Raw genomic sequence first — 27,176 nt, forward strand, 5'->3', positions numbered from 1 at the left:
AGTCCTGGATGCAGAGTGTTCCTCTCCCAAATCCAAGCACATGGTGCAGAAAGCAAGGGCGGAGGTTACTGACCAGCAGTAAGTGCCCTACCTGCTCTGCACCCCTCACTGGTGGCATGGGCACTTCAGATGCCAACAGGGGACTAATGTCAGCACAGCAAAGAGACAGGACATGCTGCCAAAACTGAGGGGCCTGGGAGCCCTATGGAGGGCCATGTCCTCAATCAACATGTGGTCAGCAGGCCCCTTCCTTTGCACTGTTCCTAATGCAAGTGAGTGACATCATCAAGGATACCACAGTTGTTACTATGCTGCTGTGGCGTCTCCCATTCTGCACGTTCTGAGGGGAGTACAGGGGCCATGGAATTCCTGTAGAACTGGGGATGCAGAGCAGATGCAGTGTGCCACCCCTGAGCAGGCTGCCTTCCAGGTGGTGACTATATCCCTCTAGTCTGTACAGCATGTTGGGATCCAGCACAAGGGACAGCACAGAAAATGGAGGTTATTATTACTGTTTATTTTAGAAGGGCAATTAATATTCACTTTCTCAGCACAACCACACACCTTTTTATGCTCTACTGCCTTCTCTAGCTCTCAGCGTCTCCTGGACAGCAGTCTGGGGCCGGGTTGTGAAAGTTGTATATAAAATAAAGTTTATTATCACTTTAATGAAACTAACAAATATATCAAAAGCAGAATTGCGAGTACACACTTTTTAGTGCAAAAGTACAAGAGAGAAGCTTAGTGAGTTTTCTAGGGGGCTTTTACCATCTCAGTGCCCAGTGCAGATCTGTAATGCTTAGTACATATAGGCATGCCATTGCATTATACAGAATATCTATGTTGCCACTAGCTTCTGTACTATTTGGGGGGAGGGGACAGATTCCTGGGTACAGATTTTGGCAAGAGGCACCAGCATCACAAATCTAATGGAGGAGGGGAGAGTGTGGCCATAAAACTCAGGCCATCTAATGGAGAAGGGGAAAGTGTGGCCATGATACCTGAGACAGCCCCTCCCAGCAAACCTCTATCAGTTGCCTCCTGGACTATGCCGGAGCTAGTAGCAACTCCCAAGGTCACAGTGGCAGAAAAGGGCCTCAAGGGTCATACTTCTGAGCCAGCATCAGTCACTCCATGCTTATGTGGGCCAGATCCTCAGCTGGTGTCGCCCTTCAGTGGAACTGTGCTTGGCTCACCCAGCGGTGGAAATGGGCCTGGGTGCTCTGTGCACACGCACACACAGTTTGACCTTGATACGCTGCTCATCAATTACAAAAACCCTTTTGTTTTAGAAAGCAAATCAATTTTTGTCCACCCTGGTTGGCTGGGCAGGTGGGTATAGCTTGTGTGGGATCAGGGTTCACAGCCTCCTGCCCAATCATGGAAAACTCCCACACTGCCTGTACCTGAAAGGGGAACCTCTCCTGGTCAAGCTGCATTGCTGCAGGAGGTCAGGGAGATCTGGAGATGGAGCACTTGAGTCTTAGCAGTGCACATTCCAGGAGTAAGACGGGGCAGTTCTCTTGCAAGAGTTTCCAAGCTGATCACTGACACTTACCGGGTGAACTTTGTATAAGAAATGGCTCTTTGCTGCTGGTGCTCTGTATTGAGATTGTGATATGTGTGAGCCTGATCCACTTCGAACCTACACCTACATGCCTCAGGAGGAACTCCGCTGAAGTCAGTGGAGACAGAGCAATGGAAACCTGGTATCGGAGGAGGGGAAGGCACTGTAGTTCAGTGTCTGTTGTTGGTATGTTTGTGACTTGCAGAGCCTCCCATTCTAGAGCCTTCACACAGCTCCTCCAGGGCACCTCATTCTTCACCTAGAGCAGCCCCCGCTGGTGCAGTCCTGTGCACATCCTGAGCACACTATCTTTCCACAGCAATTAGATGGAGCTTCTTCAAATTCTAATTAGAAATCAGGCACACACCTTTTTACCAGTGAGGGTGATTAAATTATGGGCACAAACTCTCCAGCGAAGTGGTGGATTCTCTATCTCTCGATGTCTTCAAATGCCTTTCCAGAAAATATACTTTAGCCAAACACAAGTGATTGGGCTCAAAGCAGGGGTAAGTGGGTGAAATGTAATGTCCTGTGTTATACATGGTAGGTAAGTCTAGACGATCTGATGGTGTCTTCTGGCCTAAACTCTATGCATCTGTGAAAACCCATTTTTCTGAGCTCTAAGACATCATTTGTACCCCATCCTCCAGATTCAAAAGGGTGATACTTAAATCGCACTATGCCACATGGTCACCAGCTCTGCGCAGTTTTGCACAATAAACATTGGTGATCCCACAAATCGGTTGGAAATCCTAGCCTCTAAGGAATGACAAAGCAGCTGCCTTGGCAGCTGAGTGGTGCCATTTCTATACATGCAATAATTATAGCTGTACAATCAGGGTGCAGTCAATGTACACATGAATAGGGTAGCTGCAGCAGCTGGAAGCACGGGGTTATTTTCTGAAAGGCAGTTACTAATTACATCATAATGATTCCTGCAGTTCCTAGATCCTGAAATGTTTGCAGGTGACAGGACTGGGCTGTTCTACTGGCATGGCCATTCAGAAGAAGGCAACTTTCATGGCAGTGTTTCCAATGGAAAGAAGGGTTTCAAAAACCAGCTCATTTGGCTGCCCCCTAGGTCATCTTCTTGGCAACACTGGCGTAGGTGCGTTCTATCTCCTCATTGGCTGGGCATGTGTGGCTGAACTCATCACGGGAGTAGGCATTGTGGAGGTAGCGCCAGATGCCTGTCATTTCCGCTGGGATCTCGAAGTCACGGTATTTCTTGGCAGCAATCTAGAAGGGTGAAGGGTGAGAAAATGCAGGTGATTATTAGACTTCTGGGTATCAGGATAAGATCTGGCCCCATGGACCTGGAAGCCCACAGGCTTTGTTGTTAAAGCACTGGCCTGGCATGCAGAAACTCAGGATTCACTTCCCAGCTCCATCATTGGTTCCCTGGGCAACCTTGGCCAACTCACCTAATTTCTCTGTGCCTCAGTTCACAGCTGTAAAATGGGGACAATAATCCCACCTTGGGCTATGCCCAGCACAATGGGGCAACAATCTCAGCTGGGGCCTCTAGGTACTACAGTAGAACCTAAGAGTTACAAAATGATCAGTCAACCACACACCTCATTTGGAACTGGAAGTATGCAATCAGGCAGCAGCAGACCAAAAAAAAAAAGGCAGTGCAGTGCTGTGTTAAATGTAAACTACTAAAAAAATAAAGGGAAAGTTTAAAATTTTTTTTGACCAGGTAGAGAAACTGTTTCTGTGCTTGTTTCATTTAAATTAAGATGGTTAAAAGCAGCATTTTTCTTCTGCAGAGTAAAGTTTCAAAGCTGTGTTACGTCACTGTTCAGTTGTAAACTTTGAAAGAACCAGAACATTTTGTTCAGAGTTACGAACAACCATTCTCGAGGCGTTCGTAACTGAGGTTCCATTGTAGCATGTTGGACCAAACAGGACTCCATGAGCAACTAATCTTGATTTGGAACTCCCAGGGTGCCCCCTAAAGGTTGGCCAAGGCAATCCACGTAAGAGCAGGAGTGAAAATCATGAAGTGGATGAAACAGTGAAGTCCATTGAGTTCCCACAAATCCCTCCTGTCCCTTCTGGATCAATACCCTCATTCAGAGGAAGAAGACAGCCAGCTTTGCAGCTCAAAATCTCAGCTTTCTTGGCTCATCCATCCAGCATGTCAGGGATGGCTATTACACACTGTGCTCTGTTCCTGCAGCAATCGTCTCCCTAATTCAAACTTATTGTTCATCATGGATGAGATCGATGGGTTCAAGGCTGTTAACTCCAGAAGCAGGGGAGTGTTGCAGGCAGGACGGGAGCTGTCCAGCCAGTCTGGCTTTGAACCAGAGACACAAAGGTGTCCCAGTGCTTCCAAAAGTACCAGCTGTGAAAGCCATACTCCTGAAAATAACATCAGAGCTTCACACTGGACGGAAGTGGTGATACTGTGAAGCCTTTACTTGGGACATCGCCTTTGAGAGCTAGCCAGGAGCTTCCCAGACTTTGGTTGACAGTACTGTGTTTGGGTCTGGCTAGTACTGTTGGTCCCTCACAAAGAGCAGGGGCTGGAGTGGGGTTGCCCCTACAGGTTTCTCTCCAGTGCTTTTCCTGTTTAGCTTTAGATCCCTCAAGTGACAGAGCTTCCTTCACTCTCTTTGGGATGAAATTCACCCATATTTAATGCTCAGACCTGGCTCAGCTGTTCTAGCCTCCCTTGCCAGTCCACTGCTCAGCTAAATGCCTACTGAAGGGACAAGTGAGACAGAGCAGGGGATAGCGCCAAAGCGGATGAGTACAGACAGGTTTGAGTCAGAATATTCTGAGCTGGAATTGGACAGCGCCTCAGCTCCCCAAAGCTTCACAAGGTCAGATGTGGTGAGCTGGCTCTAGTTGGGAGTGTAAAGGAACCTGTACCGCTTTGGGAGGTGATTCTCACAAGTCCCTAAGGCCCAGATCCTCAAAGGTACTCATGTGCCTAACGGGCATTGATCTCAAGAGGAGGTAGGCCTAAGTGATTTAGGAGCACAAGTCCTGCTAACTGTCACAGGACCTTGCACTCCCTGGGCATGAATGCACTTTTGAAAATCCTGTACTTCGTGTGCTGGCCTGCCCTTTGACCCAGAGGTTGTGACCTCTGTAGCTAGCAGGTGGATTTACTTTGATGATGTGCAGCTTGGGCAGCAGGTTGCAGTCAGCTAACGTCAGCCTGTTCCCATCCAGGAACTTCCTGTTGGAGACCAGAACTTCCTCGGTACTGTCCTGGTCGATTTCTTCAGGGAGTGGGTTGTTCAGGTAGTTATCCAGGCGTTTGAACTCCCTCAGCAAAGCCTTCTCAAAATCTGCACCCAAGGAGAAACTGCAGTGTTAGTGTGAAAGATCTTGAGCAGATTCTGCTCTCACACCCACCAGTTTTACTGCAACTCCATTGATTTATTAGAGTTACTTTTGATCTACACCAGCCCAACTGAGATCACAATCAGGGCCCCTGGCATGAGATAATGAACCTGCCCCAATGTGTAGGTATAGACACAATCCGCACCCCTGCCCCCACCAAAAAAACCTCCACCTTCATAGACATGTCCCTGATATTTGTACCATTGAGCTGGGCCATACTTGAAAAGGGGTTTTCACCTGGGACCACTGTTGGGATTTTGGTGGAGAAACCCTGGAATTTATCCTTTCGGCACCTTTCAAAGAGCTTTAGGATCTGAACATGCCCCTAATACGTATTGCCACCTTCTCTGAGAGGGACTGATTAGAGGGGGTTGGCCAAACCAGTGGTAGACCGCCTCCCCAAGCCCAGATCCACCAAACACAGTGTGGTGTCCCGCTGCCCCCAGTAAGGTGTGCCAGAACTGCTCAGAGTGTGTACAGAACAGGGCTCTGTGCAGGCAGAGCTATCAGAGATGCTCCTTTAGCAGCCACCTATCCTGATGCTATGCTGCTTCCAGGCCTTTACAGCACAAGCTATGGATCATGATCCTCAAATGGCGCTGGGTGAAAGGCAGGGTTGCTTCTGTCCTTCCACTTTATTGCTTTAATTGCCAGGGGCATCACTTGGGCGGGTGGAGTGTGGGAGAGAGCGGGGACTCCAGCCCAGCCATAGGATGCCCTCTCAAAGAGTGGGAATCCTGCACACAGGAGTTGTCACAAATACTCAGCACCTCTAGATCCCTCCCCCCCGCCACTCTCCTGGAGGTTCTGTAGCTCCCATTCTGTGCACCGACATCCCCACCTTCATGGACTGTGAACAGCTGAGACACCCTCTGGATCCCCCTGGCTAAGCGAGCTATTTTTCTAATAGGTTTTGCTTCAGGATCCAGGGAAGTAAATTTCCAGGGGAATGATGGACTCAGAATAATAAGTAAAAATACCCCAGGGTTCCTTACTCTCATTTGCTTCCTTGCGGGGATTCTTGATGTATGCAGAGAACTTGGCAAAGATGTTGCTGCCCACATCAAAGGACTCCTTGTATTTGGGGCTCAGGTGTGGATACCTTAAACAGATAATTGCGAAGAGTCATATATGGAGAATTCACTCTGCCATTAGCAGGATACTCAGCTGCATTCTCCTCTAGTGACTATACAACCCACAAGCACTGAGATGGGTTCAAAAGCATAAAGCCCTGCAATGATCAGCCTCATCTAGCTTCCTGCCCAAGGGATAGAGGGAAGCTCTGATGGCACTTCCAGGATGCTGGCTTCAGACAGGTGTGCACGGATTGGCACGGAGGGGGAGATGGAAACTCACACAGCACCCATGGGGAAATGCCTTTTGTTCTCGAGGTATCCCAGTATACCCTGCATGCCAATATTAGCTCAGCTGTTGTGTTAGGCCCAGCCCGGCACTAGCCCTAAGATGGGCTTTGCCAGACTCAGGGTCTGTCAACACTGCAGTCAGAGCAGGAAATGCAGCCTGTGTAGACAGACCCAAGCCGGTTCTGATCTAGCTAGCTCTGGCAGCAATAGCAGCAAAGCTGTAGCAGCACAGGCTAGCAGCTCCAGTACCTATCCAGTGGTCTGAGGTGAGGCATGAGTAAAGAAGGTTGAAGGGTGCCCCAAAATAACACTGTTGCAGGTACCAAAACCTCTCCTGGCAGGGGGTGCTGTTCTGTAACTAGACCTGACCATCTGAGCAGGTAATATGCTTTTTCCCATGAGTCTGTTTGTCACAGTGTGGCTGTCCCCTTTAAGGAGAGCAACCCCAGCTCAGCCCACCTGTAGGTCATTAATGCCATGCCCAGGCGGCTGGTTGGCAGCTAACGAGTTCCTGGACCTGAGGAAAGGTAGTTCAGCTGGCGGCGGGTGCTACTAGAGGAGGTTCTCCAGGAGATCAGCACTACTGCTGGCTGAGCTTTCCCAGAGCAGGAGGGGGACTGGCGGACTCTGAAATGCAAGGGAAGTAAGCCTGCTTGGATTATTACTCAGGCCATAAAGGAGGCTGTGGGACTCCTGAGCTTAGGGGAAGAGGCTTGAATTAGCTCCCAGAATAAGGGAAAGACTTGAGAGGCTAAAGAGCTTTGTACTCTGTACAGGAGTTAATCCATAAGCCGTTGGTCCAAGTGCTCTCGTCTGGGAGAGGAGAGGGCAGGACTGCACCATGCCACTGCACTGAGTTGAGACTCACACCTGCCTCATCTCTGTGCTGTGCCTGCTGGGCTGAAAGCTGTTAGGTGAGTGAGGATGGAGAGCAAAGCCTCAGTGTTTCATGTGCTCAGCAGTCGCCCAGTGAAATGCTTGAGCCTTGAGTGTTGGTGTGTCCCATGGTCGCTAAGGGTGCACTCCTCCAGAGGCATTTCAGCCCCTAACTTCCACAGGAATCAGGCCTCTCAGGCCAGGGCTTTCAGAGGGGCTCAGCCCCCGCCACCATAGACAGATTTGCAAAAGATCCCAGCATCCAACATGCACCCAATGTGCTGAGCTCATTTGCAGATCTGGCCCTAGGACTTAGAGGATACCTTGGATTCCTCTAGCATGAGCTCCTGGAGTGCCCGCATACCAGCTTGCTTGGGACGTGGGTGCAATCTGGAAAGGGACATGCAGTGATGACCTCTAGCTCGGTATGTCCCAAAGCCTGATTAAGCACAAAGGGGAGTTTTCAGGGCAATACGGAGCTGAAGGAGGAAACCCAGGCTAGAATTCTGCTCCCTGCTATCCAAAGAGTGTCGCTTTGGGTTCCATCCAGACAGCCATGCAGCCAGCAACAGCTGGTAACTCATCAGGGGCGTGGGGGGGAAGACTCGAGGGAGCCATGCAACTTTCTACAGCTCAGGATCTGGCCTAAAGCCCCAGCTGTGAACTGTTCCGGCCCTTTAAGGTGTCTCCTGTTTACCACTGCAGCGAACAGCCGGGGAGAGAGCCAAGAGTGAGTGCATCATAACCGCCCAGCCAGGAGCTGGCTGCATTCCTAACCCCTGCGCTGGAGTGTTCGCCTTGGCTCAGCTACATGCACCTGCCCCTTTCAAAAACAAGCAGAAAAAAGGTTTTCAGATCCCTTCCCCTCCCCTGCTTCAAAAATAACGGCATCTGCTTCTTGGGTCTCTAAACCAATCCACCTGCATGTTCTCACCACATCCCCCAGCCCTGTGACTTGCCTGTCGAGCCCCTTTCCCTCTTTGCCTGCATCCAGAGATCACACAGTGAATTTCCTTCAATTGTGTTATCTCACAGGCCAAACTGTTTCCTTGCTGCTTAGCTATTCATAGAGGAAGGGGGTGGGGGGTCACAACCTTAAACCAACTGTCTCACACTAGGCAAAAGCCTATCTCTGCTTCTTCCCAGGGACACACAGCCGTACCTTGGCCTGAGCAATACCTTCATGGAGAGAGCAATACATTGCTCAGAGCAAGGAACTAGAACCAGGGCTCCAACATTCTACTCGCTGCCACTGGCTCCCAGTCCCTCTCTGTGCCTCTGTCCGTCCCCCCGCCACACAAGATAACAAGATGAGTACCATTGTTGAACTGATCGATGTTTGCAAAGTGCAAGGAGTGAGAGGGGAGGTGGGGGAAGCCCAGAATTCGGTAAGTGCAATGGCCATTACTGCACCCAGGCCATTCGAGCTTTGCCATAGCCACGGATCTAGGCCCAGTGTTCTGACCTGGTGGCAGTTCACATCTCCTGGCCGGAAGGTGGCAAAGAAGTACATAATACTATGATATTAAATACTTAGGAGGTGCCAGCATCTGCTCCAGGAACTCCTCGATCTTAATGAAGTCTGTTTTCAGCTCCTTGTTGAACAATAAGAATGGAGGGTTGGTCCCCGGAGCCAGAGATTTCAGTTCTTCAGGTTTCCTGAAATGAATTTAAAAAAAAAAAAAAAAAAAAAAGAGGGATTCACTGCGGAGGCGAAGGCCTCACTGCAAGTGCAGTGTCACAATCTCATCTCATCACCACGCACAACCACCAAAAAGAACATAGAATGGCAGGACAGGAAGGGATCCTGAGAGGTCATCTAATTCAGCTCCCTGCACTGAGGCAGGACCAGTAAACCTAGAACATCCCTGACTGGTGTTTGTCCAACCTGCTCTTAAACACCACATGGTGAAGGCATCAAATAGTGAGAGACACAGATTAGTACATGGAGGAGACACAGTGGTGAAAAGGAATCATGGGCCCCTTGTTTTAGAGCCAGAGCCATGCTGGTCAGGAGAGGGAGCGCCCTAGATAAAGGGCCAAATTCTACCCTGAGTTCACAGCTCCCATTGACTTCACTGGCCATTGGGACATCCATCTTTGGCAGCCCATGGGATGTGTAGTCATTTCAATTTGCCAAGAGGGCTGACTGCCATCTTGTCATGGCCCTGTCACTACAGGACATCTTGCATGAATATCCATGGACAAATGTTTGTTGTTTACACTGTGTCCCCAATTGCTTAAGGTACAATGGCCTGAACTGTTGATTTTGGGGCCAAATTCCCTGCAGGCTTATCCCCTGTGTAATTCCAGGGAGGTCAGCGGCGGGGAGGTGAATAAGTGAGGTGAGAATTTGGTCACAGCTAGACCTCGTAATGATGCCAGTCAACTACATCTATGCCAGTGACGTGGCAGATGTAATGAAAGGGAACGTGATGCTGACAGTGGGAAAGATCTGAAGTGTAGATTGAAGAGCAATTGAGCCATATGACATTAAGATTTTGTTTCAGAGTTGCAGCTGTGTTAGTCTGTATCCGCAAAAAGAACAGGAGTACTTGTGGCACCTTAGAGACTTTGTTGGTGCACACAAACCAAGTTTGAGTCCTGCTGTGTACTCTGGATGTCTCACTGGCAAGAATTACCTCTGTTTCCTTACCTTGTCATGTCCACTGTGGTCACGTTGAATTTGACACCTTTGAGCCACAGAACCATGAAGAGACGCTGGCAGAAGGGACAATTCCCAATGTTCTCGCCATCCAGTCCAGCCTGCAGAAGAAGCAAAATAGACCAATGCTGCTCACTGGGCATCAGATGTCTCCCACAGCTGGGCCTCTGCAAATGGCTTTGGGCAAGGAGCTGCTAGCACAGCTCCGGGCTTGGTAAACAGGCAGTGGCAGCATAACAGGTGATTCACTGGTTTCATTGGGAGTTAGGCCCAGATCATCAAAGATGCCTTTCTCTCCATTTTTTTAAAAAAGGAGATTCAATGCAACATTATAGTTGAGATTTCAAATGGACCAGAAATGGCAGATGCTCAGATGGTTCTCATAGCAATTATAATCTAAGTCACATGGCACATTTATAGTCTATCTAGATATAGGCCCAGGCTACACCATTTGCATATGTGTTTAGGTTTTTTAAGGGATATGTTAGGATTCAGGAGTCTAGCCCATCCCATTAAACAGAGAGACACCTAAGCATGAAATTCAGATCTAGGTTTGTGTCTGTATTTTGGAAATCCCTTCCCAGAAGTCTGGGGGTGGTTAGAGGTTGAGGGTCCATTACAGAGAAAGGGCATCAGGTTGATTGAAATTACATGGGGAAGATGAAGGGGAGAGGTGGGGGAAGCTGAGTGCATAGACAGCCCAGTACTGGGGAAGTGCAGTGGCCACTACTGTACCCATGCATTTCTGAGCTTTGCTGGGGCCATGGATGTAGGCCTAGCATTCTGATCTGGTGGCAGTTCACAGCTCCTTTGCACAACTGTGAATGATCACACATGAGGCAAAGCAGGAAGTAATTAGCCCCTAGTACATTAACTTCACCCAGACTTGGGGAGCTAAGTCAGTGGAGTTGTGTTGGGGGGGAGTTATAAGTTATAGGTGGCAGTGGCCATAGGCTGGATTCACTAGCCCAAAAAGCGTGCATTGAACCCCTCCAGTGCATACAAAAGCAAACATAACATTATCAAAAAGAAAAGGAGTACTTGTGGCACCTTAGAGACTAACAAATTTATTAGAGCATAAGCTTTCGTGAGCTACAGCTCACTTCATCGGATGCATCGGATGCTGTAGCTCACGAAAGCTTATGCTCTAATAAATTTGTTAGTCTCTAAGGTGCCACAAGTACTCCTTTTCTTTTTGCGAATACAGACTAACACGGCTGCTACTCTGAAACATAACATTATCAAGTCACACTTTAGCAGCCCTCTGAAAGACTGAATTTAATCTAGCTATTTATACCACCCTTGTCACCTTGGTATCTGAGCACCTGAAATGCACCAACATTGATTGTCATCAGAGCAGGTGGGCCATGCCCCTAGTGGGGCTCCTGGGTTCATGAACCATGAACAAACACCGCTCACAATGATTATTTTGTAAGTCAGTACAATATTGTTTCTGTTTCCTGGTGGGAGCTGGGTCAGAGGGGAAGGCAATATGAAAGCTCTCTGTGCCCCTTGCTGCCATATTTTGGAAAGCCTGTCTCTAGAAGCTGGATTGTCAGGGGCTCCTGAGACAGGAAGCGCGAAAGGGAGGGGGAGGCTGGTACACTCAGGACTGGTGGTAGCAGTCGGGGAGGGAGGCACAAAAGGAGGATGGAGTTTGATAATGGATTCAACAGGAAGGGAGGCTCCTCACTGGCAGGAGGAAAAACTCAAGAGGGAGGGTGTGGGAGAAAATGCACTAACGTGTTCCAGGAAAACAGTAGTTTGTTTTCTTTTCGCTGTTCACTTGCTGATTTAAAGGGACAAGGCATAAATTCCCAAAGGCTCAGATTTTCCATGAACCAGAGAAATAATTCCCTTTTTAAAAACGAAAGTCAGCCTTTAGCCAGTGCAACAAAAATGAAAAACACTGCAAGCCTACTGGGCAAGTACTGGGGCTACCTTGTCAGACACAGATTACACCCCTCATTCTCTGTAGAAATCCTAATAAACAAATACATCTAGACAGGCTCCTCCAGGAGTCTTGCATGTGTTTGGAAGGCTCTGGGTTGACTCCAGCCCAGGTCAGTATAGGAGAGGTGGGATCGTTCAATACGAGGCTATAATAACTCTCAAACTGATGTCCCCTTCTCCAAGTGGGGTTCTACTCTGAAAAGTGACTGTAATAATGCCAGCTGAGGGGTTCCACATTTATAAATCCATAAGATGGGCTCCTTCTCGTGCATCTGCAGGCCACACTAGGCTCTCAGGGTGACATTTTCAGAAGTACCTAAGGGTAGATTTTTAAAGGTTGTTAGGCCCCTAACTTGCTGGAATTGGTCAGCTCCAATGTCTACACAGCAATCTTACAGCCCCACAGCCCGAGCCCATCAATCAGGTGGCCCAGGCCAGCCGCAGGGGTTTTATTGCAGTGTGGACATACCCTTAGGCACTGAGGGAGTCTCAGTCCCATTGAAAGTCAAGGGCCAGACTTTAGAGGTGCTCAGGTGCCTAAAGATGCAGCTAGGTGCCTAAGAGGTACTTTAAAAATCCCACACAAGTTAGGCACCCAACTCCCATGGGCTTTCAGTGGGAGTGAGGCACCCAGCCTGCTTAGGGCTTTCGGAAATCCCACTAGGTATCTGTCTGCAACTTTAGGCTCCTGTACCTACATAGCTTGGAAAATCAGGCCCCTGCTCACATAGGCACCTTTGGAAATTTTACCCTGATCCATCTCATTCTTATAAGGCAACTAGTGCATCAGAATTAAACCAAGGAAAGTTGATGGTTTAAATAAACAAAATGGCAATTTAAAAATGTTCCCCCCTTACCTTTACTATGCTGAAAAGAAACTATTCAAATGAATATTCTCCCAAGAGTATTTTCTGTTACCATTTCTGATCAAACAGCTGTGTAATCAATAATTTCCATCTCAAAAGTCATATGGAACAAGAATAAGCCACTAGTCACTATAAGGCCTCAGCACCGCAAATGCATACATGCCTAATTTTAAGCCCCTGAGCATTTCCACCCAAGTCAGTAGGACTATTCAGAGACTGAAAGCCAAGCCCATGTGTTTGCAGGACTGTGCCCTCTTGCTGCTGAAGCATATACCATTTACGGAAGGGGGGGAGGGGGATCAGAATAAAAGAATTAAGAGAAATGGAGTAATTTAGGTCCAGATCCTCAAAAGTATTTGGGTGCTTAACTCCTATGTGTTAGACAAACAATGAAATTATGGAAACAAAGGTAGGCCAAATGGGATGAACTGATTAAATATGAACAAATGAATTAATATGATTTTTAAAAATCAATTTGTATATCTACCAGCACTCACAAAAAGAAAAGGAGTACTTGTGGCACCTTAGAGACTAACAAATTTATTTGAGCATAAGCATTCGTGAGCTACAGCTCACTTCATCAGATGCTGTAGCTCACGAAAGCTTATGCTCAAATAAATTTGTTAGTCTCTAAGGTGCCACAAGTACTCCTTTTCTTTTTGCGAATACAGACTAACACGGCTGCTACTCTGAAACCTACCAGCACTCAGACGTTCTTCTGCCTCACCTCCACTTCATGCCCTTCTCTGCTGTGTTTGTCACCCTCTCTTTTAATTGGTGTGTAATAAAATAATTTGGACTGCTCGCAAAATTCTACTTGTTGATTTTAAAAAAGGTAATAACTAAAATCTTTTCAAATAGTCATATTTACAAATGAGGAAACTCTTCTGGGTGCTGAAAGCTTAGAGAGCTTTATTGCCTTTCTCCGAGACCTTTACTACTGCAGAGAACTGAAAAAATACCAAACCCATAAACCTAAGGTGGAGACTGGCTACCCTATAGCCACTGATAATGGGAAGCTGAGCTTTTCAGTGCTAGATGGCTGATTCGGATTCAGACTAGGCCACAGACTGCTGCAAGTCATTACCTGCTGATTTATGGAGACCTATTTGCAAGGAGTGAATGGTCTCCTAATTCCACAGCTACAATACAAGTGGTACTGAAAGAATGGTGACAGGTTTCAGAGTGGTTGCCGTATTAGACTGTATCAACAAAAAGAACGAGGAGTACTTATGGAACCTTAGAGACTAACAAATGTATTTGGGCATAAGCTTTCATGGGCTAAAACCTACTTCATTAGATGCATGGAGTAGAAAATACAGTAGGAAGAGATAGATATATATATATATATATATATATATATATATATATACAGAGAACATGAAAATATGGGGGTTGCCTTACCAACTCTAATGAGACAAATCAAATAAAGTGGGCTATTATCAGCAGGAGGAAAAATCACTTTTGTAGTGGTAATCAGGTTGGCCCATTTCAAACAGTTGACAAGAAGGTGTGAGTAACAGTAGGGGGAAAAATTAGCATGGGGAAATACTTCTTAGTTTGTGTAATGACCCATCCACTCCCAGTCTTTATTCAGATGTAATTTGATGGTGTCCAGTTTGCAAATTAATTCCAGTTCTGCAGTTTCTCACTGGAGTCTGTTTTTGAAGTTTTTTTGTTGAAGAATTGCCACTTTTAGGTCTATAACTGAGTGTCCAGGGAGGCTGAAGTGTTCTCCAACTGGTTTTTGAATGTTATAATTCTTGACGTTTGATTTGTGTCCATTTATTCTTTTGCATAGAGACTGTCGGGTTTGGCCAATGTACATGGCAGAGGGGCATTGCTGGCACATGATGGCATATATCACGTCATACTAGTGCAATTTGCAATTTGATAAATGGACCCTTACAATACACTCCTGAGCTGAAAGGAGCTCTCCCTGCCATTGCAATGGGGGCAGCCATATCATCCAGGCTTGAGAGTTCAGTGACAGCTAAGGAACAGCTGCTGGGGAGGGAGAGCGACAGACACAGAAAGATTATTGGTTGGGTGACCCAAAGAGAGGACCAATCTTGCAGACCAAGGGGGAGTGAAGGGATAGAAATTGATTGGAGCAAAGTGCCAGAGTGAGGGCACAGGAAAGATCTATATTTTTTCTATTCTTTTACAAATTAATCCAGAGCTGGGTAATGTTAGACAGAGCTGAATTTTAACAACAGAATGACGATTGTAGAAAAAAGCCAATCCAGTGACAGACAGACAGATCCTTAACTCATATAAATTGGTGTAGCTCCACCAATTTCAGTGGCACTGCACTGATCCATAGCAGCTGAGGATTTGGCTCTTAGTTTAACAGTTAAGGCAGTGGCCAGTCCATCACCAGTTCTGACACAGACTTCCTGTGTGACCTTGGGCAAGTCACTTCAAGTCAGATTTTTAAAGGTATTCAGGCACTAATCCCCCTGGAAATCAAGGGAAATTCGGTGTCTTTAAAATACATCCTTAATGTCTTTGTGCCTCTCTTCCCCATCTATAAAATGGAGATAATCATTCCTTTCTCCCACCCTGTCTGTCTTGTCTTCACCACAAAGTTGACTCGAGTTATAAATCAAGTCCCATCCAGACACAAAACCCTTGACTCTAGTGTGATGATGCTGTTACTTCCTGTAGACGAGCCCAAGTGTGGGTATAGGGTAAAGCTCAAGTTAGTACAACTTGTCAGCTGCTGGTGTGACCACTCTGCAGTGTGAATGTAGGCTAGCGTCACTCGAGTCCTGATAGTCCTCTGATGCCTTCCCACAATTCCCCATGTACCCAGAAAGGAGAGGCAAGTTTCCCCACAACCCACTGACAAAGAGATCATAGAGTGGCTCAGCTTACAATAATGCAAAGAACCATCGGATGGCCCCCAACAGCCATCATGCCACACATGAGTGAATGCAATGTATGCTGGTGTGGACACAACAACTCAAGTGTTAGTCCTCCGTTTGACTGTTGTCACGTACGTGAGGCTAACTTCAGAGTGGTAAATTGAGTGTGGCTAACTCAAGTGAACTGCAATGAAGACATGCCCAGGGGCCATGCCAGGGACTGTCTCTTACTATGTGTTTGTACAGTGCCTGGCTCAACAGCATATGCCTCTGGAATAGAAATAATGATCACAAATAATAGCTTTTACCATCTGAAGATGCATGAGTTACAAGGAAGAAAAATCAAGACCAAGAAGTTCTCAATAGATCTTCAGGAACTGCCACTCTGGGAACATTAGCAAAGGTAGGTAAAAGGGCAGCTGCATCACACCATCCATGTCCTATGGGTCAATATCTCTGCCAGGAGACTAACCAGGCGCCAAGCACCCAGTCCTGTAAGGTGCTTGGAACTACATGTTCAACACCTTGCGGGAAGCACTCAGCATCTCACGGGATTCTTCTCCCCCACAAAACAGGGTCAGGGTTTAAGGACAGATTCTCTCCCACCAACACTGGTGTGAATGGGATGTAATTCTAAAGTTACTCCAGTGTTACTTGGGGAGCAGGATCTGGCTCTTGATCTAGAGAGGTGCTGAGTGCCTGCAACTCCCATTGGGATCTGTGGTTGCTCAACACCCCTTTAGATCAGACCCTGTTTCATTAAAGCCTGCCTGCCAAAGATGATTAAAACACAGAGACTGTTATGGTAGGGGACTGTTAGTTTACCACCAAAATACTTGTTCCAAGGGGGTTTTTTATTGCTAAATTAAGTAAGTTTTAGGGGAAGTACTGACTAAACCTTTGTTTTCTGTTTCTCTTCTCTAATAAAAAGCCCCTTGATTCTGATGCAGTTTTGAAACAATCTTGTGTATCATATTCCTGCCTCTCCCTAAGATAGTTAGGGACTAGCTAGGTAACAGTGATAAAACAGGGAACCACAGAAGCATTGAATTCACCAGCAAAATACCTTGGGCCAAGTTTGGTTTTAACAATTGAAGGACAGTAAACAGGAAATGATCTTAATGAAGTATCTATGTTCAGCAACTTAACCTAGGCTTTGAGAGGTTAAGGACAGATAATATCTTTTACCTAACCCTGAATAGTTTTACTTTGGACAGTCCTGTACATCAACAATGAGAGTGGAGACTGAGTCCCTAGATTTCTAACATAGACCGTGATAGCCTTCTGTTATTTGCTGTGGGAAAGATTCATTGTAATAGTTGGGGAATAAAACCTTCTATCTCATTTAAGTGAGCTGTAGCTCACGAAAGCTTATGCTCTAATAAATTTTTTAGTCTCTAAGGTGCCACAAGTACTCCTTTTCTTTTTGCGAATACAGACTAACACGGCTGCTACTCTGAAACCTCTCATTTAAATGACACTTTTAGAACATTAAACATTTCTTTTTAAAAGACTCATAATCTCAACAATATTTGCAGCCTGAAATCTTGAGCATTTGCTGTTTGCATCAAAATGCCCTAGATAAAGTCACGTGTTGTTCTATTACTGTGATGGTGTAATCAGTGGCCAGCCAAGTAACAAGCACAGGGCCGGGGAATTTAAAGTTATGGAAGTTGTTCAGGGTCATGTTTCTCTCAGACATTCATTTGGAAATTCAAGATATCTGATTTATTTATTGCTCTCTCCACTTTTGCTAAGAATGTTTTGAAGAGGGGAGTTGAAGTGTTCCAAAGGAAATCGTCCCCAAAGCACTTAACTGAGGGGAAAACATTTCTACAACAAAACAGCCTTCAGCTGAATAATTGACACATACAGAGTAAAAGAGAGGCAGAGCAGTTCAGAGAGTCTGTCTTGCAATCACAACTTGGAAAGAAGCAGAAATTGAATGAATGTGTTTGTATTATTGTCTGTTATCTCTTCTGGACAGGATCACGCCTTATCGGTCTCTGTAAGGCACATGCCATATTTACACTGCTGTACATATGATTTATATCAGCATAACAACAATTAACAACACAACATCACACCAAAAGAACTTGATCCCCTTGATAACTTTATAACCTGACAGTTCCTTTGGCACCATGAAGTAGAATGCATAGATCCCTGCAGAGCCTAGACTCGGAATTCCTCCAGTCTGGGCATGCTTGGCACCCTTTTCTGCCAACCGCTGTGCACACACACCTGTAGTCACGGGTCTATCTGACCATATGTACCGCTGACAATTGCAAATGGGACAATGCCCCCACTCTGAAATGATAAAGCACTTGCAAAAAAATCTGCAGGTAACTTCATCAAAAGTAACTGGTGAGTTCAGTGGGTCATTGTCCTTCCTGCCTGGCATGAATCCAGTGGGCAGAATTCATAAGCGTACATGTCTCTGAAACTCACCTTCACAAAAAGCTCAATCTCGGGCTCCTTCCGAGGGCTGTGCCACTGGCTTGCCATCCTCTCTGCTTGTTCAAACTGCTAGCCGCTCTCCACTGCAACAAGTTGCTCTGTTCTCTGCTGTTATTGAACCTCTGAGTGGAAGCAGGTGGCGATCCAGTGGGAGAGCAGTTGGTGTACGGTGAAGGACCTCTCTAATGAAGATATACCAAGCCCCGTTGCCAGCTTCACTTACCAATGGGCAGTTCTATCGTGGCTCTTTTCCTTCCTCCTCCTGAGTTCTGAACTGAGGAGGAGTGACAGAGTGTGTGCTGCAGCTGCTGGAGGGGCAAGGGTATTTCCACAAGGGCCTCCCAGTTGTGACTCAGCATCCTAATCTATCAGAGAGCATGCATGAGGTCCCCCTGTCAGCTATCAAGCAGACCAGATGCTGCCCTGAGCTCTCTCTGAGCCGTGGGCTCATGTCCCAGAAAAGATCCTTCCACTTCTGTTACTGTAACCTCCCACCCATGAGATCTTTTATCACAGGAAATGGGCTGGAAGTGTCTTGTGCTTCATCAGTTGGAGAGATCACTTATCTAATTATCCTTTCCAGGAGGCAAAAGTCCCCAGCTCCAGAGCACATCCTTCCCTACCCCACAACTCTCACTAAGAGAAAGCAAGCGTTGTTGGGAGAGACCTCAGATTCACCGATAAAAGAGGCCTATTTCCCTCTACTAGGCACAACTTTAAAATACATAGTAACTGCCTTAAACATCAACATCTGAGCAGGGCCCATACTGGCAGCTCAGATATGAATCTCTCTCCGCCCTTTGGGGAAAGCCCCAGAGATCCAGGGAAGGGTCTGAATTTCATACCTCTGGCCTCTCACTTTTGTGGGCTGAGCTAGAACCCCAGATGTGAGCAACCCCCAAATCGGCAGGAGTTTCAATTCTGATCCTGATCTGAAGCTGTGGCTCTGGCTCATCTCCTCTGGATTAAGTTCACTTTCCATGTGTTATTCCCCCATTTCCTTAGAGAGTTTCATGGATTTGTCAAGGATATTTGTGTGTATCATCAAGGGCTGCGTGACAGGGGAGAGGTGGGGATCTGCTTGGTCCATAGTAAACAAGGGAATATCTCCAGGTGTCCCCTGCCCTAGCACCGGTCGCGCAGGAGAGGGAATGCTTGGTGAAATGGAGGGGAACAATGGTTCGGGGGAGTTCTGGCCCCACACCCAGGAACTTAGGAGAAGCTGGAGAATTTTACTGTCTGCCCTCCACACTCTGTCCTTTGCTGATTGGGGGCTGCTGGGACAAAGAGTTTGCTTTGGCCCAATGAAAGTCCATCACAAATAGATCAGCTCTTCAGACAAAAACACGGAGGTTGAGGATGGCTCCTTCTCTTTGGCCCAGAGACTCCCAGAGACCAATAGGGGGCGCTGCTGCTTTCCTTGCAGCACAGGATTGGGGGAAGTGACTGCCCTATGCCTTAGCAGGGAATCTCTCAATCAGACTCAGCGTAAGAGCCTAGTACTGGAGATGATGTAGTGTCCCCCCACTACAGAAGAGATGTGAACAAATTGGAGAGAGTCCAGTAGAGGGCAACGAAAATGATTAGGGGGCTGAGGCACATGACTTATGAGGAGACGCTGAAGGAACTGGGCTTGTTTAGTCTGCAGAAAAAAAGAGTGAGGAGGGATTTGATAGCAGCCTTCAACTACCTGAAGTGGGGGTCCAAAGAGGACAGAGCTCGGCTGTTCTCAATGGTGGCAGATGACAGAACAAGAAGCAATGGTCTCAAGTTGCAGTGGGGGAGGTCTAGGTTGGATATTGGAAACACTATTTCACTAGGAGGGTGGTGAAGCACTGGAATGTGTTACCTAGGGAGGTGGTGGAATCTCCTTCCTTAGAGGTTTTAAGGTCAGGCTTGACAAAACCTTGGCTGGGATGATTTAGTGGGGAATTGGTCCTGCTTTGAGCAGGAGGTTGGATTAGATGACCTCCTGAGGTCTCTTCCAGTCCTAATATTCTATGATTCTATGAAGTTATTTCATTAGAAAACATGACCAACTTGCTTTTTCTCCAGAAGGGAAGGATGTTGTTACTGGCTGGCTGCCCTTCCCTTCCCCCTCCCACCCTCACCCTGGGATTCCTGATTAGAGCTAGAGCATCTACCAGGAAAACAAAAGTGAAGCCTCTCCATTACAGCAGGGGGCAATTTATTGGATGAAACTTTTTTTCAATGAAAAATGTGGATTCAGGTTGATCACACCATGTCGTGAATTCAGGTCAAATTCACCGAATTGTTTCAGTTTAAAAAAAAACTTGGAAAGAAGCCAAAACATTTCCATTTGGGCTTTGAACTGACTTGTTTCAAATTTCACTTCACGCTGACTTTAAAAAAAGTTAAAAAATACCTCCGCTCAAAACCAAGCCATTTCCTCCCACCTGAAACTAAACTTCATTGACTTTTCCCATGTGGCCACTGAACCAAAAACTCAGTTATTTTCACAGATATCCTGCCAGCCCTCATACTTCAGGACATAGGCTGAGCCCCAGCAAGGGTCAGAGAATAATGCTTCTGCCTGGAACAGCATCGCACACTTCGGTATTGTAGCAGCAGCACCCACTGTCAGCCACAGTGAAAAGTGCTGGTCGATTCTACTCTGGACAAGCCCCAGCCTTGGAATCAGGGGAGCTGTGCTCTGTAATGATAGCTGCTTGCAGTTATGCTATTCAGCAACTAGGGGGGCTATACTGAAAATTTCAGAAAGGCTGTGGGACTAAGCAAAAATGGAGGCTTCATAGATTCCAAGGCCAGAAGAGACCATGTAGGCTATGTCTACACTAGGAGCTTGGGGTATGATTTCCCTGCTCGTGTACATATACTCACACTAGCTCTCATCAAACTAGTGTGAGTATAAATGGCAGCATAGCTGCAGTAGTATTGGTAGCAGCAGTGGGAACACGGATTAGTCGTGTACCCACCGGTTTCAGGTAGGTTTGTCCTAGGCATGGAAAATCAGTGCCTTTGCTGCTGCTACCAAGGCTATACTGCTATTCATGCTCATGCGAGCTCACTGAGAGCTAGCATGCATGTGTACATGAGGGGGGAATCGCACCCTAAGCTCCTAGGGTAGACATTACCCTGGTCTGACCGCCTGTACTACACAGGCAATAGAACTTCCCCCAAAAAATTCCTATTTGAACTAGAGCACATCTTTTAGAAAAACATGCAATCTTGATTTAATTTTAAGAGGACTGTTGCCCCCTTACTAACATTCAGTGGGGCTGTTTTAGTTGCTAGCTCTCAGTACTAAAAAGAGGGAAGGGTTGATGGGGAATCAGGACCCTGAGACTGACAGCCCCCAGGAACAATGGGGAGAGGCCAGTGCTCCAGGTCAGCCTGAATGACAGGTCAAGCAGGCTAATCAGGGAGTCAGGAGATCAGGGAAGTCCCATCCTCTGTGTGAGCTGGATTTGCCTGGGTCAGACAGAGTAGGGCCAAGCTAAGGAGAAAGCTGGGGAGCAGAGCTGTGCCAGGTCCAGAGGGACCAGAAAAGCAGCCCAGAGAACACAGATCCTGTGCTGGGAGCAGAGCTGCAGCCCCAAAGCCAGAGGCACAGCCCAGAGAGAGCAGACTTGCCCTGGGAGCAGAGCTGCACCAACCAGAGCCAGAGGTGCCAGAAAAACAGCCCAGGAAGCAGGTCAGTACTGGGAGCAGAGTCACAGAAGCAGCCTACAGAGCAGACCTGTCCTGGGAGCAGAGCTGCAGCAACCAGAACCAGAGGGGCCAAAGAAGCAGCCCAGGGAGCTGGAGGCAGAGCAGCAGCAGCAGCAGTGCAGAGACAGAGCGGTGGAGCTGGGGCTGGAGCAGTCCGGAGCTGGGTGCGGTGAGCAGCTGGGGAGACCAAGGGGGACCCTGGGCAGCAGGCCCAGCACAGGGAGATGTCTCAGCCAAGGGGCTCTGCAGGCCAGGCATGGATCATAACCCCGACAGGGCGGGTGCAACACTGGGAAGAAGGGTCCTACCTCTTAAAGCCTGAGAGTGTGTGGCCACCACCAGAGCGAGTGTCCAACCCACAGCATCCCTGCAGCACAGCCAGGGCCTGAGAAGAAGGCCTGGGACTTACAAGGAACAGACTGTGAACTGCCCTGACATTGCAGAGACACTGTTTGTGATGTTCCCTGCCACAGAGCGGGTTGATGTGTTTCCTTTAACCTTTCCCATTTTTCCTTATTCTTTTTAAAATTGATTGTTGATTAAATAACTTGCATTTGCTTTAACTTATATGTAATGGTCAGTGGGTCAGAGAAGTGCCCAGTGCAGAGAGAGTACCCCGAAGTGGGGACATCCTAGCCCCGTCCTAGGTGACCACAGCAGGGTTGGGGGTCGAGCCCCCCAGGAATCCTGGGCCCAGCCTTGTTGGGGTTACGAGGACTCTGCCAGACAGGAGAGTGGAAAGGGGAGTCCTTAAGGGCAGGGAGGCCACTGGGTAAAGGAAGTGGGAGCGAGGACTCAGATCATTTTGCTGGCCCACTTCACTGGGGTAGTGCAGAAGCCAGGAAAGTTCCCCACAAGAGCGGGACTATTACCCCGCTTACATAATGATGAAGCTGGAAACTCTGATGGAAAGCGGCTTGTTTGGTTTGCTGCTGTTTCCCCCTAATAAGTGCCTGTTGTTTAAGTCAGATGGTGGATTCATCCGCTCTGACATTGACACTGAGTGTGATCTTGGGCTAGTCCCTTCACCGCTCCATGCCTCAGTTTCTCTATCTGTAAGATGGGGGCAAAAATCCCTTTCTAAAGTGCTCTGAGATAATAAGTGCCACGAAAGTGTTAAGTATGCTGAGGATTAGCTCACACCCAGCACACAGCCCCTACTTCCTGTCTTGAATGAGTCACCCCAGAGTTGCAGAGGGAATTCAGAGATTTCTGAAAATGAGCATGCCACCGGTCAGAAAATAGTTATTGTAAGGACATTTTGGTAACCGAAGTTGTTTGCTGCAGTGGAGCGCATGGGACGCATTTCTGCTCAGAGCTCCTGCTGTTATAGCATGGAGCCATAAGACACAACCACTGGTGATACCCTGCAGCTCTGAAGTTGACCTCTGCTGTTCACCTCCTGCCCAAGGTCAGGAAGGAAGAGACACTCTTTGAGGTATCTCACCCACCTCCTGCGGCTGGCCTTACAATAGCCTAGACTCAGGAGATGCTCTTATTGTATATCAGGAGTATTACTTAAACCAATTGTAATGCTGCCCACTCAGAAAGGGAACCTGTGTGTAGGGCACTGAGTTTGTTTCCTTTAGTGCTGACAGCCTCGGTTATCCCCTGCCTGCAGTGGCACTGGCAATGAACTCAGGTAAAACAGATGCAGGACAGCATCTGTATACTGATGTATGACGGCTGTGGGAGACATGAGTTCCCTGGTGTGTAATTATAACAAGTACACTGACAGGCCCCAAGCAACATTTCACTGGGACCAGGGCAAACTCCTAACACTGGCCCCTATCCCATCCCACACAGACACATTAGTTAATGAAAGAAAAAGTACTCTTTGATTTTTGAAATGGCAGAAATAGGCCTTGTCTCTTTACAACTTGCCTTTTCTGGCCTTTTTCATGGCAAAATCACAAACAACTTCACTAAAGTCAAGTTTTCTTACAAGTTCACACTCAATAGACAAAACAGCAAGGTGACCTAAGCCTTCCTGTGCCCTAGTAGATTGGCTGCAGTTTCTGATGAGTGCTAGTTTGCTGAAATGTCTTTCAGCTTCTGCCACAGTCACTGGCAATGTGTAAAAAATTCATAGGGCTATGCACACCTCACTGAAAATTAGTTGTTGTTATGTGCTGTCAATCTCATTAAGTAAGATATGTGGTGGCAGCTTAAGTTTTTTTCCAAAAGTAGACTTGAAACCAGTCTTTTCTCTGTTGAAGGAAGACCTACATTTGAGAAGAAATTCAGGGAAAACTACGGCCGTCAGTATCTTTTGGCATTGACTTTACTAGCTTCTGCATTACTCGGAAATTCGGTGCACAAGACAGAATATGCTTTTGATGAACTGAATCTGTAATGTATTTAGGTCATAATCCTGGAACTTTTAAAAAACATGAATCAGTATGGACTGTGACCCTATTCTCTCCTGTTTCTTGAAAACCTTCCTCTGAGACTGGTGGTGCTGGTGGCGATATTACTCGGCTATCTTGGGAAGTCATTAGATTGGAATCACATGATTCATCTGGCTGCTTGTCTTCATCACTTTTCACAGCCTCTATATTGAAATCCCTTTCACCTTGCTGGTTCTTTCATCCAGTTCCCCAGTTTGTGCATTGCTTGAGCTATACTGTTTATAGGTCTTGTTTGTCTGGAAAAACAGTGTCTTGATTGGAGACCTTTATCTTCTCCCCCCACCCCCCTTTCTTTATACTCCTGACTTTCTGATTTGTATTGATAGCCAGACATGGCAGTATGGAACATATATTAATAACCAGTGACAAATGCTCTCTAGGCACCCTGGAGGTACTATTCCCTGTCCCTGGGATCTTGTCTTAGCCCTTCTAGGCACCCTGGAGGACCAGCTCCCTGTTCGGAATATTGCTTCTGTTAAGTAGCTCTGGTAAATGTCAGCAGATCTTGCTAGATCTGGATACTGCATGGATACAAACAGACTCACTGGGATGATATAATTAACATATGAATAACATTTAGTCATTTAGTAACATGTAAACATATTTAGTAACATATAAATAACATTTAGTCGAATGCAATTTAGCCTGAATTTTTTTTCTCATGGAGACAGGCTTGTGGCCCTCTAGCCTGGCCCCTTGTTGGACCAGGCCCTGGTAGAGTACCCGTTTTCCTGCCTTTACTTGGGCCTGCCCACAGAGGTATAACAAAGAGGGGAGCACAGTACATTTGGGGTGAGCTAGGAATCAATACACTGAGACATAGCCTGGACAGGAACTCTCATAAACTGACACAGAACAGTGGCAGGGTCTCACAATGGGATGGAGCAATAGGTGTGCTGCAGGCAACAGTAGACAGTGATCTAAAGTAGGAGAAAAGGGAAGTGCACTGATTCTGGGCTGTTTATCTGAAACTTGAGTCATGGGAAGGGTGACCACCCATCCTGAATTGTGTGGGACGGTCCCGAAATGCACAGTTCAAGTTGCGGTCCCGGGCTGAATGACTCTGGTACAGCATTTGTCCCGGATTCCCTGTGGCACAGCCCATGCCTGCCTGAGGCACAGGGGTGGCACCAGCCTCTTCACAGTGGGGGGAGGGGCTGAAGTGGGCCTTAGCCCCCCCCCTTCATCATGAGGCCCCGCTCCTCCTCTTCCCCCTGATGTCCTGCTCCCTGGCCAGGCCAGAAGCCAGAGCCAGGCTGTGGTAAGAGCTGCCCAGGGAGCACGGGTTGCTGTGGGGAGCCACAGACCCTCCACATATTTGTATGGTTCAGGGCTTCCCACGGAGGCATGAGGTCCCAGGTAGTTCTTACCACAGTACACCTCCGGCTTCTGGCCTGGCCAGGGGGCGGGAAGTCAGGGAAAGTGGAGGGGCAGATGGTGGGGCCACAGAGTGGGGCAGAGCTCCAGCATGTGTCCAGCTTTTGCCTTTTGAAAAGGTGGTCACCCAACCACAGGGGTGGAAATAACCAATTAATATTTGTAAAGTGCTATAGCTTCCAAGGTAAAATGCATTAGAGAAGGCAAAGCGTTATTATTCAACGGCACTGATGCTCACAGGACAGGTCAAGAGATGGGAAGGAGCAGCCTCGGACCATTGATCTTAAGGCTGTTAAATTAATTCTGGTGGATTTTCAAAGAGCAATATTAAAACATAAGCCAACCTTTAATTAATGGGAGTTAGGAAGAAACTTTCCCTATGGGCAGGCTATAAATAAATGCCTTTTGCAGGGATATTTGCACCTTCCTCTGCAGCATCTGGATCTGGCCATTGTCAGAAACAGGATTCTGGGCTAGACTGACCAATGGTCTGAGCTAGTCTGCCAATTCTTTAAAAAAGGCAAATAACTGTCCCCTTCTTCCAAGACCACTGGAGGAAGGGAAGAGAGAACATTTAGCGTGAAGGGCAACTCTTCGTTAAATAAATACCACAGCCAGAGATAGGGCAGTGCTGCAGTCATTTGTTTGAATTTGGAAACAAAAATTCACCGTGTGCTTGTGCCCCTTTCGTGGGTGCATTTTGCAAATATTCCAGCCAACAAATTCACTGGCAGGAATATTCCCTGAAACAGATAATGCTGCACAAACACTTCCCATTTTGTATCTGTAATCAGGGTATCCACAAGGGGAAAACGTGATTTTAAGAGTTATGCTTGTCCGGTAGGGGAACAGAAACAAAATTATGTGACCAATCAAAAAAGCACAGCTATTGAATAGTCCAACAAACTGCTCCAAAGGAGGTGCTGACCCAAATTATTTGACAAACAATTTTAGAGTCATAAATAAATCTAAGGACATAGCAGTCAGTTCTTGAGCAAGAAAAGGCAATTTTATGTACTATATACTGGGCAATAACATGAGAAGGCTCCTGATTTCTAAAACTAACCTGGCTCTTTCTAAAGAGACTTTTTTTACAGAGATGCTGCAGCTAGCATGCCAACCATGTGCATACAGACTGACTTCCTTCTCCAAACTCTTCCCTCCTGTCTCCAGTGCTCCCCTCTCCAAGTTCCTTGCAGGTTGCTGCAAGTGACATTTTCCAGGTAAATTGCTTGATACCATGGAGTCACAGATTTCTAACAACCATGTGAGAGCTCTTTAAAGAGTTGTGCCAGTGCCCTTGTCTTTGACACTGTTGTCTTGTCTTTCTGGTGCTGACCTCAGATTCTAAGCTGATTCTCTGGACTTTGGAGGAGGGAATCCTTTGCTTTCAGCTTATCAAAGTTCTGCAGCTGAAGTAACAGCCCACGTTGTAACCCTTTCAGACTGCCAGGCATAACAACAATGTGTTGAAGATTTTCCTCCACTTGTGAAAGTGCTGTGTGTCCCAAGTGCCCCCAAAAAGTCAGTTCAATGCCTCAGGCAAATTACTGATTTCTTAGCAGGGGAGGGTGGGGAGAGCAGCTGTGGATGGATAGAGGCAGCTAGAATTGCATACATAGTGGTAGAAGCTATGGGGCTTTACTGCTGCCAGGGAGAACCAGCCTACTTGCTTTCTCTGAGTGAATTTTCATGCAAGTGATCATTTTATGAG

At 47.1% G+C, this 27,176-nt stretch overlaps 1 protein-coding gene across 2 annotated transcripts; it reads right to left on the minus strand.

Annotated features, from left to right (window-relative positions):
- Window positions 1-496: 496 nt before the first annotated feature.
- Window positions 497-18,459, minus strand: CLIC2 (chloride intracellular channel 2). 2 transcript variants are annotated; one of them, XM_038416039.2, is made up of 6 exons: window positions 17,973-18,459; window positions 9,827-9,936; window positions 8,704-8,829; window positions 5,926-6,032; window positions 4,694-4,875; window positions 497-2,806 (listed from the first exon to the last, which is right to left on the minus strand). In XM_038416039.2, exons 1-6 carry the CDS (start codon window positions 18,027-18,029, stop codon window positions 2,645-2,647), a joined length of 744 nt encoding a protein of 247 aa, XP_038271967.1. In that variant the 5' UTR covers window positions 18,030-18,459; the 3' UTR covers window positions 497-2,644. The 2 variants fall into 2 exon arrangements, with proteins under 2 accessions (XP_038271967.1, XP_043348941.1); XM_043493006.1 differs by lacking the exon at window positions 8,704-8,829 and having other exon boundaries at window positions 17,973-18,396.
- Between the last annotated feature and the right edge of the window lie 8,717 nt (window positions 18,460-27,176).

This window comes from Dermochelys coriacea, chromosome 9 (genome assembly GCF_009764565.3).
Source record: "Dermochelys coriacea isolate rDerCor1 chromosome 9, rDerCor1.pri.v4, whole genome shotgun sequence".
Taxonomy (NCBI): Eukaryota; Metazoa; Chordata; order Testudines; family Dermochelyidae; genus Dermochelys; species Dermochelys coriacea.